Raw genomic sequence first — 15,161 nt, 5'->3', positions numbered from 1 at the left:
CGTTCATTAGAAGCATCGGATCGTATCACGGATATGAGATGGGAAACGTCCTCCCAATTGTCATGGCGTATGAGATGCAAGAATCGTTCCAGAAGGGTTTTATAATATTGAAGCTCTCCGTTGGCGTCGTGTGGTCGATTGGCTGGGTTCGGTTGTCCGCTTCCGTCAGCCATCGCCCCGTAGAGACTAGTAGATGGATAGGTCAATGTTTCTGATAGTGAGAGCACTTAATGAGGGCAGGCAGTGATAGCTGGATGTCAACCGAAATCAGAATTTCATATACTCTGGGATGGCAGCAATCACTCAACAAGCATTGAGAGCGTGAATTCCGAATCCGTCTCCCTACCTTACCCTCTTTAAGTATCCAATCTCCGCATTCTTGACACCGTGTCAACAAACAGTTTCATAGACGATCAAAGAATCACACGGCGACAGGTTAACCGTGGAAAACACTTCTGCAATCGTTCTGGTTGACACTGAATAGGAGAGAAACACCCCGTCAGCTTGGAGTATAAAAAGGATGAGTCGTTCCAGTTGGCGTTTATGATATCGAAACTCTCTGTTTATGTCGTCCGGTTGATAGGTTGTGTCTGACAGTCCGCTCCCATCGGCGATTTAGCGTTGTCGGATCTCTAGTAGATCGATATGTCGATTCAACTGACTTTCTGGTGAAGGGTACGAGGGCGGAAAATAGTAGCTGACCACGAATGCAAAGCGAGTCTCACGACACAGTTGTGTGGGCCATTAGCCAGCGGGATCTGGAAAGCCAAGAAAAATAACACCAACCAACCCAATGCAATGGCAAATTCCGGCCTGCACAGCGCCCAGTACGGCGGACACACAACGGAAGATTGAGAGCTGGGAGAATGAAGCGGGATATAAATATGAATACTAGTATGGTGTACTCTGACAGGACTAGGATTTTGTCTTATTTGAGATAGGTAAGGGAATATTTGTCTTTCATAGTAGCAGAGTCGCATGAAGAGCGAGATCGAAATGTCCATGGTCGAATCACCGAGCATAACAATACCGGGAGGAAGAGAATGCGATTCCGTGGCGGTCTCTAAGCCAGTGTCAAGTTAGGCTTCCACCGGGATTCGTCTTTTCCAGAAAGCCTAACTACATCGCCCGATCCCTGGAGGACGGCATTTTCTCGGGTAGCGGACAAGACAATAGGTGCTCTGGAAGTTAGACGATCAGTCAGAAACCTGGCATCGGTTGCGTCGCGTAGCTTTCACCCCGGTGTATGTTACAATCCACAGCTGCTGATTTTGAAAATCAGAAGATCAACTTCCGAAGTGTACGGAAGGGACGCTGGTCGGACGGTCGGAATCCGCACGGTTGCGGATGGGAGGTTGAGCACTGATCCATGTTGCAAGGTACTCCTGGGGCGGGTTGCTCAAACGTCTTAGCCAGTATCCATCTGCGATACCTGCACAATTTAAGCCAGTGCTGCTATCGAGAGTCCGTATCCAATGGAATCTAATTGTTGTTCTTCCAAAGGGTATCGCGGGAGCAATGACAGCACCATGTCATTAAAGTCGACAAACTGCGACTGAGACGATAGAGCTGCCGTCTCGAAAGCAGGGGGATACGAGCCCGCATCTGCCCAGTCCACGAGCCATACAAGGCCAGTGCGGTCCAGAATGAGGTTTCGCGGACTGATGTCCTGATGGGTGAGAACAAACTGGGTGAACTTGAACGGGGGAAGGTCTTGTGGCGCGTGATTGTATTTTTTACAGATGTCCAATTTGTGGTTGAACCAGCCCTCGAATTCGGACACGCCCTTGAAAGGACCAGCACTATAGTGCGTAAAGAAACGACCGCGACATGGTCCCCCGCCGATCGGACCTGGCTCTAAGAGCTTTATGGACTGCATTTCGATGATCATCTGGGCAGTTTGTTTCGCGATGTCCAATTTTTGTTCATCACTGAGCTCGCCCCAGCAGCCATCAAGCGGTTCACCGTCGATATAATCCATCACGATGTACCCCATGGTGCCAAAGTATTTCGTGTCGTCCGTGAAGTGGAGTGACCGATGAACACGAGGAGCTCGAATGTTGGATCTTGATGCAACTAGTTGAAGTACCTTTGCCTCACAAGGCAGCACATTGCCGCCGCCTTTTAAGACGAGGTTCTTGGACAGTCGCACTACGGTCGTTTGGCCGAGATCGTAAAGGATTGGGGCTGAATTGAGGAGGTCAGCGAGCGATTCGTCAGAAAGAGAGTCGAGTTTTTTATCGTCCAGCGGGAATGGCCTGTCTGAGGCCTTACTGGCCGGCTGTGGAAATTGTCAGTACGTGATTCATAGGAAAATCAAGTACGGGCGTCAATACGTCGGTGAATGGGCGTAAAGGACCCTCCATATTTCTTAAACTTGAGGTATGATGAGGAAAGGTCAACGAGAAGGGAAGGGCGAGTCCGTATGCGGTACCCTCCCAAGAGCTAAAAAAAGAGCAAAAGAGAATTGACCCCTAAGAAAGTTGAAGGCGAGGACGATGCTAGGTAACTATTGTTAGTTAACGTATTTCCCGGGTCATCCGGCCACCCGGGCCACCCGGCCACCCAGCCGCCCTTCTAAAATTGAAGCCATACAAAACACCATATAATTGCATTGCTATAGAATAATGAGTAGTTCTATCGATTCGGGCAGTTTGTAATCTTATGACCCTGTACATTGCAACCAGAACACCTAGGTGGGGTGCGTCTAGGAGCTGATTCAGCTGGTAAAGCCCTATCTGCCTGTATAGCTTTATCTGTATATTTTCTGCTTTCTATAAGTGCCCTTGCTTTCTGAACTGATATACCTAACTCTATTTAAAGCTGCTTCTTAGAGCATTTTTGCTTTTTAAGCTGCTTTTTATAAGTAGCCTGGTATTACTTAATTTAATACTTTAAAATAGTTATCTTAGCTAGAGCCTGTTCAGTACCTTTTAAAATCTGATTTAAATTCAGTTTAACAGGTGAATCAGAACTTCTAGATTAATTTCTTAATAGCTTTTTTAACCTGGTTTCTGATTTATTTAGCTGGTTTATAGTATAAGATATTTTAGATACTAAGCTACCTTAACTGCTTGGTTTGCTATCTGGAGGTGTAGAGGTTTCAAGCTGCACAGTAATTTAAGCAAGAACCTGCTCAGGATTAAAAGAAACTAATCCAGTTACTTAAAAAGTACTGTAGATATTGCTGCTAGTAAAGACCTGTCTGCGGGTCTTAGAATAGACTAATAAAAAGTTATCTTTATTAATATAATTAATTCTATAGTATATTTTAGATTTAATTAATTTTCTGTACGCCTTTTTTAGAGGTGAAAAGCAGGTAATATTAAGCAATTAAAGCTTATAAGAAGTGTGAACAGACATATAGATTAGTATAATATTATTCTCTAAGCAGATCTGATTAAATTAAGATATAAGATAACTATTATAACTATCAAGAATAAGTAGGCAATATTGTTCTATAGATTAGTCTATAGTAGCAGGTATAAAATAATTCTATAGCTAGTATAGACTAATTTTATTGCTTATCTAATTATTAGGACTTATTTTAATTCTCTAATCTGATAAGATATCTTGATTCTTATACCAGGCCTCTATATACACTTTATCTTTAAAGATAATATAAGAAGATAGAGCCTATCTATTAAAACTTATATATTCTATAAAGATAATCTATTCCCAGTTTCCTAACTATATAAAAAAAGGTTTCTCTTATATATCAGATCTAGTAACTACCTTAGCAGTAGCTACTAGACCTATTGTAAATCCTGTTTTATTAAAATTATAGATATCACTTGATATAATACTATACTGCTGAATAACATTATTTACCTGCTGGAACTAGGCATACAGAACCTTAGGATCTTTAGCTTTAGCACGCTAATAGTTATATCTGTATATAAAGCACATTTTCAGCTCAGGCCTGCACCTAATAAAGGTTGAAACCCAGTTTTTGCCAATAGTAGTAGGAGTAACAGTAGGATTATGCTTAGTAAGCAGAAGATTAGCTATTTCTTATATATAAATAGGCCGAGAACTTGCTCTATATTAATCTAGAGATATAATCCACTATACAAGTAATTCTTCTTCAGAGATACTCAATTTATGATTCTCTGAGTGCACTTGAGGCTTAAAAGTGCTTTCTTTTAAGCAATCAGTCAATATAGAATGAGGCACATTATAAACTTCAGCAGCCTTCCATATACTGTCAAATTGTTGGTTTTTAATAGCGGATATAGCCAGCAGGATCCTTCCTTCTTGTTTCACTAAAGATTTTGATGATTTAGGCATTTTTGGTGGTATGACTGGTTCTTGAATTGCTTCAAAATTTGAGGCGCGTACAAAACGCGTAGGGTGGCCGGGTGGCCCGGGTGGCCGGATGACCCGGGAAATACGTTAGCTTGGTTTGGCTTAGTCATAGCCAAGAAACGCAGAACTCGGGACAGAGATTGATAGGAGGATCGATCACGCGCCTACTTAGCGCCCAAGCGGGTTTTGTCTGACCAGTCCAGTCTCCGCCCTAGCCGACTTCATATATAGAATGACACTCGGACCGGGCATATCGTTTTATATTTGGATATACATTCGGCATACAACGAGGCCATCTGACCTCATTGGCTCCCCCTACTTGCTGGGATCCCTCAACGGCGCATAATGGAAATATTGATCTCTATACCATTAATGATAGGCTCCTCTACGCGCTGATTCCAGCTTTCAACACCTAATTATAGCAATTCGTCTCTCTTAGACTTTCGTTCAGCGTGCACACAGCGAGTCTTGAACAGTCCAGCATGACGACGGCTACCTAGGCGCTTAGGCGACCTAGGACGTAATAATATTTAAATGCACTCACACCCTGCTCCAGCCCTTCCTTTGACTGACCTAGGAGAAACGAATCGTTCTCACCTCTCCTTATCCAGAATTTCTCATTCCGCCTGCTACAGTACTAGGTACGCGCTCATATGGTGACGTTGATATGGATTCGATAAGTTTTAACACGTACCAGGACTGTGCGACAAGATTTGAAGAATGGCAAGCTTTCAACCTCTCAATTTCATACCAAAGCACCGTCAGGCGCACATTCTGGAGTCGCCGGTGCAATCTATGATTGCCGTGCCGCACAGTAAAAAGGCGGGCACGAACCACTGGTGTCTCTACCTGTTGACTTCCTACCGAAGCTCTGTCAGAATCGATTGCCAGCCAAGTTACTCGGTTCCGAGCACCATTCTCCCCGGAGGCTCTAAGGCATATGTCAGAGCCTATGGGAGCCTAAGGCCGTAACCACGTGACCTGACCACAACACCAAGGAATCTCTGTAGAGTAGATTTAGACCTCAAGACAATCAATCCGATTACACGTGAGCTACACCAGCTCCATCAGCATATGTTGTCATCTCTGAGTTATCATACACCGTGTCCAGGGATGCTCAAGCGCAGTTCCTTCTCAGTGTGGCTCCTGGTTTGAAGGTCAGACATGTTTACGATCTGCTGGTCCAGAATGGACGCCATAAATACGAATTCGACTCAAACGGCGTCGGTTGCAGATTTTGGACGACGGACCAGATCAATCTGCTACACCAGCATAGGCTGATCATGAACGCGGCACAGGTTACAGCTGCAAAGAATGGAATCGTTAAACTGTGGCCGGATCAGACACCCCTAGGACTCGACCTGGGAGCCTACTACTAGTGGGGCTGCCAAAAGGAAGATTTCTCCGTTATTATTCCTCGGTTTACCACATTACATACCTGCGAGTACATTTGCAAGATGCAACCCATGTGCCTCGGCTGACTTGGGAGCGTCGAGTCTGGGTCCGCTGCTGTTTAAGCTCTAGCTACGGTTGGCGACTTCATTCGCGTGTCATGTCATTTTCAGTGCTTCAATTTTCCGCATTCTTGTTCTTTTTGTTAGTTTGTACCTACTGCCAGTAAGAAATACAATCCATATATAGCCCCTGCGTAAACCTGGATGTCTTCTAAGTGATTATACGTCCCATATCAAAAGGTCAGATTGATACACCGAAATGGTCGTTCGAAGGTCAACTCCCACCAGAATCTGTCTCGAAAGCAGACCATTACCGCAATCCAAGGAGCTTCCACCATGAGGGAATTGGTCCTTCTCATGAATGATAATCACGACAAGATGTTTGGCTGGAACTTTCTTTACGAAACACATCAAGCGAAAGCACCTGCGTCACATCTCTACACAGTCCGAGATAAGGTGCAATGTCTACGACGAGCTCTTTTCTTGCCAAATTCACCTCCAACGCCATGCAATTTATACGCATGCGACCGTGACATAGACTCACCTTCAACAACAATTCAGAACCCTGTGAACTAGAGGTTGACCATTTGCCGTACCCCCATGGTTCTCACCGAACTCAATTTAACCACTTCACTCTTAACCATGGATATATTTGTAACGCACAAATCCTTAGACACATTAATATCATCGTACCAACTAAACTGACATTAACAGTAGATAGGGTATTTAACCACCCTCAAAGTCCGAAATGTGTCGAACCGTCATCTCTAACATTTAAAGCCCCTTGAAATCCCGCAGTATACGGCAGAGGATCAGCCGCGACACGCCCAGGACCCCGCTGCCCCAAAATCTATTACTCTGTATGTGTGTGCCTTCCGTTGAAGAATGTGATCTAGTCTCTGCTTCCCGCATTTGCGTCGTATCCTTGTGTTCTGGCTCTGTCGGTGGCAGACACATAGTGTACCTGCATCTGCAGTTCCCCCCTTTCCCCCCGGTGCTCGACTCCCTCTTGCTCTCGAGCTTTCTGTCGTCGGGAATGGTCAACCGACTCTGCTTTCCCTCAAACTTGCGGCGCAGCTCGTGGTGTTCATCGCTTCGGTCGGGTATGACTGCCGTTACGGGGTCGATGAGCAGGTGGTTGTCCATGAGGATGGTCGTGTCCGCGGGCAGGAGCTCTTTGGCTTGCTTTAATATGGTGAGTTTACCTGTGCCTGGGAAGCCATTCAGCACGATTATCTTGCCGGTGGTGGGTTGTGCGTGGAGGCTGAGCGAAGAAGGAATGGTATTCAAATCATTACCGACTACTAAGTAGTCACTTTGCTGTGGAATTGCCACAATGGTTTTCTTGGACATCATACACGCGGAATATTGAAAGAGAATATGTTCGGCGTTCAAGCGACAGAAATTAGGCGCACCGCTGTATCGAAGACCCTTGACGTATAAATACCGAAGGCGAATCCGACGGAATTAGTTCAGGTAACTGGAGACCTTATCATATAATGGCTTTGGGTGCGCTAAACCTAATCGGATTGCTTCCTACGTTATGTCGACCAACAGCATTCGCTGCTCGAACCTCACCTAAAAAGGCAAACAGCAATCGGTGGGTTGCCCACTTGACCGCCTTTTCGTACGGGTCGCCTGTGGTAATTGGGTCAACACACATGCGAGTTGTAACGAAAAATCCGAAAAAAGTGCTGTATCTCTTACTTCAAGGAGCGGAAGTAACAATTGGGGGACGCATGGACGCAGGAACAAAGAACCAACTTGATTCTCTACAAGCAGGACTAAGGCATCAGGAAGGTCCTCATTTATGCAGGATCTGCCACTCGTTATCTATATACCTGTCCCAAATATCGGGCTCCTAAAAGAAATGATACTATTCTGCTCGCAATAACTGATGAAATCGCGCGATTTGTTGGGTACATGGCCATCAAAGAGGAGGATACGAACCAGGGGATGGAAGTCGAGTTTGCGATGCCGGTCGAAATATCGAAGGCATGAGAATGCACAGATCTATGGAATAAATACATATCCACCCCCCGTCTCCCCTCATTAGCCCCTTCCCCACTATAAATAATCGTGATAGGATTACCACTTATCTCCCCTTCCAGTTGATGAAAGAGTTCTTCAAAAAAAAAAAAAAAGGATAATCCCTCTACATCCATTCGCCCTCCGCTGAGCTCGCCGCTCAAATACAAAGAATCTCTTCGGTCTCCCCAGAAGGGATTAACACCGGACATGGCGAGAAGTTATGGGTCCATTGCGCCAAGAGTCTGGGGATGAATGTCACCCAATGCGAGCTCACTGGGGAGAGAAAACTGTATATTTTATGCAGACTCTTCAATGTGACTGACAATCCTTTGCATGTTTATCATGTTTATGTTGGTATGGTTAACCGTGGTTTAATCGCGTTTACGAAGTTGTTTTCCATGGCCACAGCGTACATCGGCCAATCCACGTGCTGTATCACGTAGTCTTTTGGCATTACTCGACAGCTTACGACACTCATTTTATATAGCAGTAAATGTCTCAGTAATCATTACTCTTCAAGTAGTCAGCCAACGCCCCACCTGCCATCTTAGCCATCTCCGGTTGCTTTCCTTCGGCGTAGTGGACGAGCACCACTGCTTGAACCGTTTTCCACGCGAAAATACCTTCATTGCCCTAGAAGCCATCGTTTTCAGCCAGTTGGCGATGTTCCAAGATTGATTGATCTTACCTGGTTGGCGTGGAAAAACTCTCCGCTGATTTCGGTCACGGTATAAGTAGGCCCGGGATCGAGGAGCTTAATCGAGTTTGTCTCGACGCTTTGAAAAGCCTTCGCCAGATCTTCCAACCCCCGTTGTGTAACCTATGAATTAATAAACAAATTGTTTAACTCATAGACTAAAAGGAAGTTATATGTAATGACTAATGACCTACATGCCAATCACTCTTTCCCCAAAGACTCCCGTCGAGTCCAACTATAGCGCCCTGGTCGACAACCCCAGACCCTATAAGATTTTCCCGGACCATACCTAGATAAACATGGGAAATTAGAGCGTAGGTAGAAGAGCTGTAATTACTGGAAACAACGTACGCGACCAATCAACATTGACCTCGTTCATTTTAGTGGGTGAGTCTCAAGAGGCTTGATGTTGATGAAAATGGGTAACGGTACCTCCCAGAGCAGAAAAGCACAAGGAAGAATCCCGCGGATAGAAGGATGGATTGCAGTTGCGTTGTTCAGCTTGATATTTCCTGGAGAGGGATTGCCTTGTAAATAAGTATTCGTATCTTCTGTTCTCCTCGAACTATGATTTCATCCTAGCGGTGCAGAAAGCTGAAGCGCTGTAGGTGCCCAATATGTGGGTAGGCTGATTCCAAGCACCGATCTTAACCCCAAATAGAGGATTTATGACTCATTGTGGGTGTCGATGCATATAATATGTTATGGTCCCCGAGCGTGGCAATTTGACTTCCAGGCCCTAACGACAACGTGGTTGGTTCGTGTTGATACGCCCGTGGACTGGAGATCGGCAGGATGATCGGGGACGACTGTGGGGACGGCTGTGACGATTGGAACGATTAAGAAGCCACTAATTCGTGCAGTGATAGAGGTCAAAGATGGCGCGTCCAGGACCCATGAGTTGGCGGTACCACGGCCAATTCGCGACCATTACCCGTCTTGCTGCTGATGCTAATTCCTCCTTCCCTCCCACTGTAGGCTATGATAGATGCGGACAGCTGAGCTCTCCCGCGTTCTCGATTTCCCCTGCTGTTTCTATTTTGGGAGTCAAAGGTTATCCGGTCACATGTCGGGTAATAATTCGACCGGGCCGAAACTATGCTCAGTACCTTCATGTCGCCGGGCCTACAAATCCATCCAGCTCAGGATGTTAAGTGCGACTTCATCTCATTACCACCCCCCTTTTTGTGAGGGTCAACAGATAGCCGAGAGAGATACAACGACGGTTAGTAGTAGAACGAATTGGTGAAATAGCAGAATTCCTGTGCTTAACATTTTCAACGAGCCCGCAGGCATTGGTGAGAAGGTGATGAATTGGACACCATCGTGTTGGTTGATTAGGATTGGCCAAACAACGAAGCGTCTCCACCTAGATGTTAGGTCCGCGCGTTTCCTAATACCCACATTATCCAGAGTCGTGCTGAAGTCAGTCACGGTGGATCGTTCCCCCAGGAATGAGAGCGGTTGTCCGAAATGCGACCGGAATCTTAATACTCCTTGCATAGTCTGAACAGCAGACCTATCAGGCTGCAATTCGGGGAAATTTGATGTAACTTCAACGTCATGCAAATTGTACTTGACAGGGTAATGCAGTATATTCAGTTATGACATTTGAGGCTACTTCGTGGATGTCACTCTCGCCGGGCTGACCTATCAGACACCAGCATTAGCCCGAAGCTCAAACCTAAGTACTGAGACGACCCGGACCGAACCCATCTGGTATCCATACCCCGACGCGCTACATTCGCCAGCTCCGGGATTCTCGGCTAGATATCCCTTCCGCTCAGACCCTTCCCCCCAGGTACCTGCCGATCTTGGCTAATTGTGGACGGATGACCTAGTCACGTCGGACGACGAGTATCAAGGGGTCTTCGTGCTATGGTGTCTGAGCACGAACCCTTGGAGGATGACGACTATTACGTTGTGGACGCAACAGAAAAGCAAAGGTCTCTCCGAGACGGAAATTCATATCTTTCTGGATGCTTCGTGGCTTGTAGCCGCCTTCTACTATTAAGCTGCCACCCCGTGGCCTGACCGCTCGACCGCCCGACCGGCAGAATCCCTCTGATTTTCGGATTATGGGATGTGGCAGATATCTCGGGCTACCAGGGTCGAGGGTTAAACGACTTGATGGGCTGCCTTCTAGACCCTACAACCCTGAAAAAAGCTTCCCCAGCTCAAACTCTATCCCCTTATAGGGGAGGGCGGGTATATCTCGCCTTCTCTCGCAATATCCGTTGGCAGATTCCGGCTTCGTAGGAGCCTCGGCCCACTTCTCACTCAAGCCAAAGGCAGCATAGCTCCTGTGCAGGAGGCCTTGGAATTCTTTTGGCACTTGATTCTCCGTCATCAATGTTTCGACCCTGGTCCAGGTGATATGCAGCCTTGCGTACGACAGAAGAATCTCAACCCCCGCCATCATCTTGGTCTCGATGGCTTCAATGTCGCTATTGACAGATGCTGCCGTTTCCTTGCTGAGAACACCTGACAGCCGCTTCCTCAATGCCTTCTCACTTTCCCAAAATGGGAAGCATTTGTCTCGCAATTTGATTACCTCCGCTTGATGCTGGGCATCAGCTGCCTCTTGTTTGGCCTTGGCAACAGCTTTCTCTTCTTCTTTCATTTTGAGGGCCTCGAGGGCATTCGCGGCTTCTCTTGCGGCCGTTTCAATGGTGTCAATAGCTTGAAGCTCTCTCAGAGTTTCCATCGGAGCGCTTGCTTCAACATCTGAGTACCGAATGGGATATGCCGGACTACCTCCAGGCTTATATTCCTTGAGAGAGAGCCGGTACGTGAATTCGACCTTAAGCCCGCGCCTCAAAGTGTTTCGCTCATTGAAGAGGCAGTAGGATTTGTTTTCTCCAGGGCGAGAAAGTTTCCACGTCACTTTATCGCTGGCCGGTTCGCGTCCCTTCTGATAGTCTTTCTCACCTTCCGGTACGAACTCTATGAAGACATTCGATGGCGTTTCTTTGCTGACGTAAAGTTCCTGGCTATCAGGCTTCTTCAGGATCCCATGTCTGACACCGTCTATGTCCACCCTGATGGGGAATTGAACGCCGAGCTTTATCTATTGTGGTGTCAGTGGTCCAAATACTATACTTTCCTGTCACTGAATGAACCTTATACCTTGATCTTTGTTTTCTCATCATCTTTATCGTAGAAGAGAGTGCTGGGTTCCGCAATAGGTATCTTGAATGATACATCAGAGACACGATATTCCGGTGATGGGGCACGAGCAAAATTGACAAAATTCTCGCTGGAAAACGAAAGACAGTCCTTTTCAGCAGCGGCAAGACACTCTATATTTCGAGTGAGACACGGGATATCGTTGTACGTGGGAAGCAACCCAATGTGGTCCACGAGTTTGACGAGCTTGGTTTTCTGTGGAAATGTTAGTCTTGGGGGGAGTAGATGACTGGGTCTGCTCTCACCTGCATCACACGCCAGTTGTAAAATGAAGCAACAGTAGGGCACCACGCGGGAGCGCTAGAACACAGATGTCAATTCCCGAAGGTAACAAGTGTCGTAGAACGTCGAGCGGACATACTTATTGCAAAGCGTGGTGTCGCCTCCGTCAGCACACCAGCTAATTGACTGGGTCATTGTGGCCGATTTGCTGTCCTCCTTTTTATTATTTGCTTCCTCATATTTGCCGCTGACTTTCGCCGAGAACCCTCCACCTGCAAAAGAGGCGCCGGCTGCAATCTTGAGATTGGTGATCTTTTGTCCGACTGTCGATCCTGCAACTCCGTCAAACTCCTCAGTAGAAAATAGTCGACCACCTAGATGGACTTCAGGCTCAAACAATTCCCCTACGGTAAGGTTAGCCAATCTGGCTTACTCATTGCAGTATATCGAGTTTTCCCGTACCAAACTGCTTGTAAAACTTGCCCAATTGATCCATTGTCGGATTTTCTCTCAGCTCTTTGAGAGCAGTCTGACATTCTGTGGTCAGTTCAAGCTGGCTTTCATCTAAATGAAATTGAACCCTGGGGTACTAGTTGTGACCACTATCAGCATTTCATTGTGACGCCTGCGCAAGCTTCACTTACATTGAAACTGATATGCATGTACTTTCTCTCGACAGAAAAAGCATCGGCGTTGATGTTATCGGTGCGAGAATTATAGCCGCCACTGAAGCCTCCTGATACAGGGCCTATCGTGCCACCTCTGCGTTTATTCATTAGTGATCTTGACCTCGAGACAGTCAATGTAAAGAAACACTGACACGCCGCCCTTCACCGAGTGCTGAGTAAATCCACTTTCAGCCAACGACTTCTCCAAGGAGTTGCGGGTCTCGAAGACTTCGACGCTTGTTTTGTCGGTGATCCGGAACCTCGGAATACGAAACAACTTCTACAATGCTGTCAGATATAGATCACAGCGTGCATATATCTTTTCCCATGAAGGTAATGCGGACCGTTTTGTCATCAGACACCTTCTCTTTGTCCTTGTCTTCAAATGTGATGTCATGGGGCGCTATAGCCCTCGGTTTGATAGCAAAGGCTGGGAGAAGTTAGTTGTGTAACGAACATATGATAAGTCATGGATGTAACATACCGGGACAGTAGGCTTTTCTGGCGGGAGTTGGCACGGTAATCGAAGGAATGGTGACAGTCTTTCCGGAGGGTAGTGTGATCTCCTTGGCGATTTCGCCCTGAGGGTGTAGCCCACACAGAACACCGTTGTTGCGCATGACAATGCCCCAATGCTTCTCATCCATATCTGCCGGGTTACTTTTTCAAAAGCATGTTAAAACGCCATAGCGAGAATTGAGATAGTAGTATCTTACATAACCGGCGCTTTTCCAGCGGTAGCCTTCCAGTCATCGGGCTTGAACTCGGGTTTGACTCGGGAGAGTTCATTCTTTGGAAGATCCCTGGGATCACTCTGCACGGGGTAAGTTTCGAAGACTTCGATCAGAATGAGGAGGGACATACGGGCTTATCAAGGCCGAGATCCAAGTCGCGACCTTCTCTAGCCTCGTCGGTAAGAGGACCACCTGGCTTCTTGAAACGACTCTGGATGTAAATTATGAAATCGCCCTAGAGATAAACGAGGGAAATTAGTGACTCAAAGTCGATTTGCTCCGCTGCTCCTGGCTACCAACATTTTCATCTGGCTTCGTTCCAACGTATTCTTCTAACTTCTTTTCATCGGGTACTTCGGCACCGCTTTTGGTGCAAAAACGCCGCCGAGAGCTTCAGAGAATGTCAATAGGTAAGCATCAAGCCAATTTAGACAAAGGCAGAAGAAGATCCACATTCCACGTACTAATTCTCATGAAGTTTGTTTTGTTTCACTATTTCATCCCGAAAACTCTTCAGGGTACCTTCAAGAAGTGCTCCCTTTGAAATTCGGAAAGCAGGTAGTTCGTCGGTGCTTTTATCGCCTTTGTGCACCTTAAAAATTTTGAAGGAAAGCATCTCTCCTTTGGTCGCTGGTAGCATTAGAGTCACTGCTCATCGTGCCCTGACGCCGGTGGTTGTAGTCCATCTCACCGTCTTGTCCATTTCCACCATCTTGTCCGTTTGAGGGGGTGGATGGACCCTGGACATCATTACTGTTTTCATTGCTGTCAGACATAGTTGAGGAAATGTTGTATCCGCAGTGGGTTGGTCGTTAGAACGTGGTAGAACGATGTTGCAAAGAGTGGAATAAATGAAAAGAACAAAGAGGAAGCTTTATATATCTAGGAACTCCGAGGTGAGCCACTCAACAGACTCGACATATCAAATAACCGTGTTTCTCGCTGCACCTGCCCCTTTTGGGTGGGACTTGTTCATAGGTGGTTTTTAGCCGATAATCTATCAACTCCTACCACTTAGATTCTAGAAATGATTCGTTGCATCCCACATGCTCGATGAACTGTTCGACTTAGTGGCCTAGCTGGATCTACATATCACGAACCGGGTGGCAGTGAATATGAGGGATTTTAGTTGGTCCCTGTAGGGTGAAGAAATGGTCCACTTGTCTGATCAGCCGCCCGTCAAGCAGGCCTGCGAACATCCCGAGCTGAATCTCAAACCTGTGCTAATACGGCGGGAAAAGCGGAGAAAAAATGGGGAACATCGTTTCCCACTAGCAATTTGCTTTTGTTGACATTCAGCTGACTGAATCTACACGATCAACACCTCTCCTGATCACCAAGGCGAAGTGGCGGGCCATTCAACTCCAGTAGCATGAAATTGAAGCAATAGAATGAATACACACCATCCTGTTGTTATAATCCCTTTACCAGGCTCGACCGGGAGCCGTCTTTATTGCCAATTGGGAATTGGTATTCCAGGTGTGCCATGCAAGGTGTTCAACGGGGTTGGCGATCATGTTGCACCGCGTCAGCTAATGGTATGGGGTGACCAGTCCGCTGAGAAAAGCTCCGTGCTGGAAGGAACTAAACGTAAATCCCCCTACGGACCGCCCACCCCGCGCGAACCTCCCACGCCGCGAAAAATCGCCCATGCACGCGTACCCTCCTTATTCAACCACCCACCATGCCTCCAAAACGAGCCCAATACTCGCGAGTCTCTTCCGAACGAGAGGGTAGGATCTTATTAGCTATTAAATCTATTCAAACTAAAGAGATCTCTTTTATTCTGGAAGAAGCGTGGAACTTTAATATGCCCTGGTCTACACTACGCGACCGCCTGAATGGGACAACTTCTCGT

At 46.6% G+C, this 15,161-nt stretch overlaps 5 protein-coding genes across 5 annotated transcripts; 1 reads left to right on the top strand and 4 right to left on the bottom strand.

Annotated features, from left to right (window-relative positions):
• Positions 1-1,231: 1,231 nt before the first annotated feature.
• Positions 1,232-2,468, bottom strand: BDW43DRAFT_142899 (aminoglycoside phosphotransferase family protein). The gene is made up of 2 exons (XM_032038343.1): positions 2,337-2,468; positions 1,232-2,281 (listed from the first exon to the last, which is right to left on the bottom strand). Exons 1-2 carry the CDS (start codon positions 2,364-2,366, stop codon positions 1,442-1,444), a joined length of 870 nt encoding a protein of 289 aa, XP_031898074.1. The 5' UTR covers positions 2,367-2,468; the 3' UTR covers positions 1,232-1,441.
• A 2,560-nt stretch (positions 2,469-5,028) lies between these two features.
• BDW43DRAFT_301899 (uncharacterized protein) lies at positions 5,029-5,687 on the top strand (the record flags this gene model as incomplete). The annotated part of the gene is made up of 2 exons (XM_032045136.1): positions 5,029-5,250; positions 5,400-5,687. 2 exons carry the CDS (start codon positions 5,029-5,031, stop codon positions 5,685-5,687), a joined length of 510 nt encoding a protein of 169 aa, XP_031898073.1.
• A 533-nt stretch (positions 5,688-6,220) lies between these two features.
• BDW43DRAFT_283119 (uncharacterized protein) lies at positions 6,221-7,282 on the bottom strand. Its single transcript, XM_032042723.1, has one exon. It carries the CDS (start codon positions 7,116-7,118, stop codon positions 6,537-6,539), a length of 582 nt encoding a protein of 193 aa, XP_031898072.1. The 5' UTR covers positions 7,119-7,282; the 3' UTR covers positions 6,221-6,536.
• A 1,009-nt stretch (positions 7,283-8,291) lies between these two features.
• On the bottom strand, positions 8,292-8,869 carry BDW43DRAFT_313310 (profilin; the record flags this gene model as incomplete). The annotated part of the gene is made up of 4 exons (XM_032047571.1): positions 8,292-8,426; positions 8,482-8,613; positions 8,685-8,779; positions 8,842-8,869. 4 exons carry the CDS (start codon positions 8,867-8,869, stop codon positions 8,292-8,294), a joined length of 390 nt encoding a protein of 129 aa, XP_031898071.1.
• A 2,689-nt stretch (positions 8,870-11,558) lies between these two features.
• On the bottom strand, positions 11,559-14,318 carry BDW43DRAFT_142765 (uncharacterized protein). Its single transcript, XM_032038342.1, has 11 exons — positions 13,768-14,318; positions 13,604-13,694; positions 13,434-13,538; positions 13,286-13,383; positions 13,054-13,229; positions 12,914-12,999; positions 12,722-12,849; positions 12,546-12,663; positions 12,364-12,490; positions 11,620-12,305; positions 11,559-11,560 (listed from the first exon to the last, which is right to left on the bottom strand). Exons 1-10 carry the CDS (start codon positions 13,941-13,943, stop codon positions 11,980-11,982), a joined length of 1,431 nt encoding a protein of 476 aa, XP_031898070.1. The 5' UTR covers positions 13,944-14,318; the 3' UTR covers positions 11,559-11,560; positions 11,620-11,979.
• Between the last annotated feature and the right edge of the window lie 843 nt (positions 14,319-15,161).

This window comes from Aspergillus alliaceus (genome assembly GCF_009176365.1).
Source record: "Aspergillus alliaceus strain CBS 536.65 unplaced genomic scaffold BDW43scaffold_36, whole genome shotgun sequence".
NCBI classification, from domain to species: domain Eukaryota; kingdom Fungi; phylum Ascomycota; class Eurotiomycetes; order Eurotiales; family Aspergillaceae; genus Aspergillus; species Aspergillus alliaceus.
The sequence above is the reverse complement of the archived record's forward strand: the minus strand, read 5'-3'. Positions and strand labels throughout refer to the sequence as shown.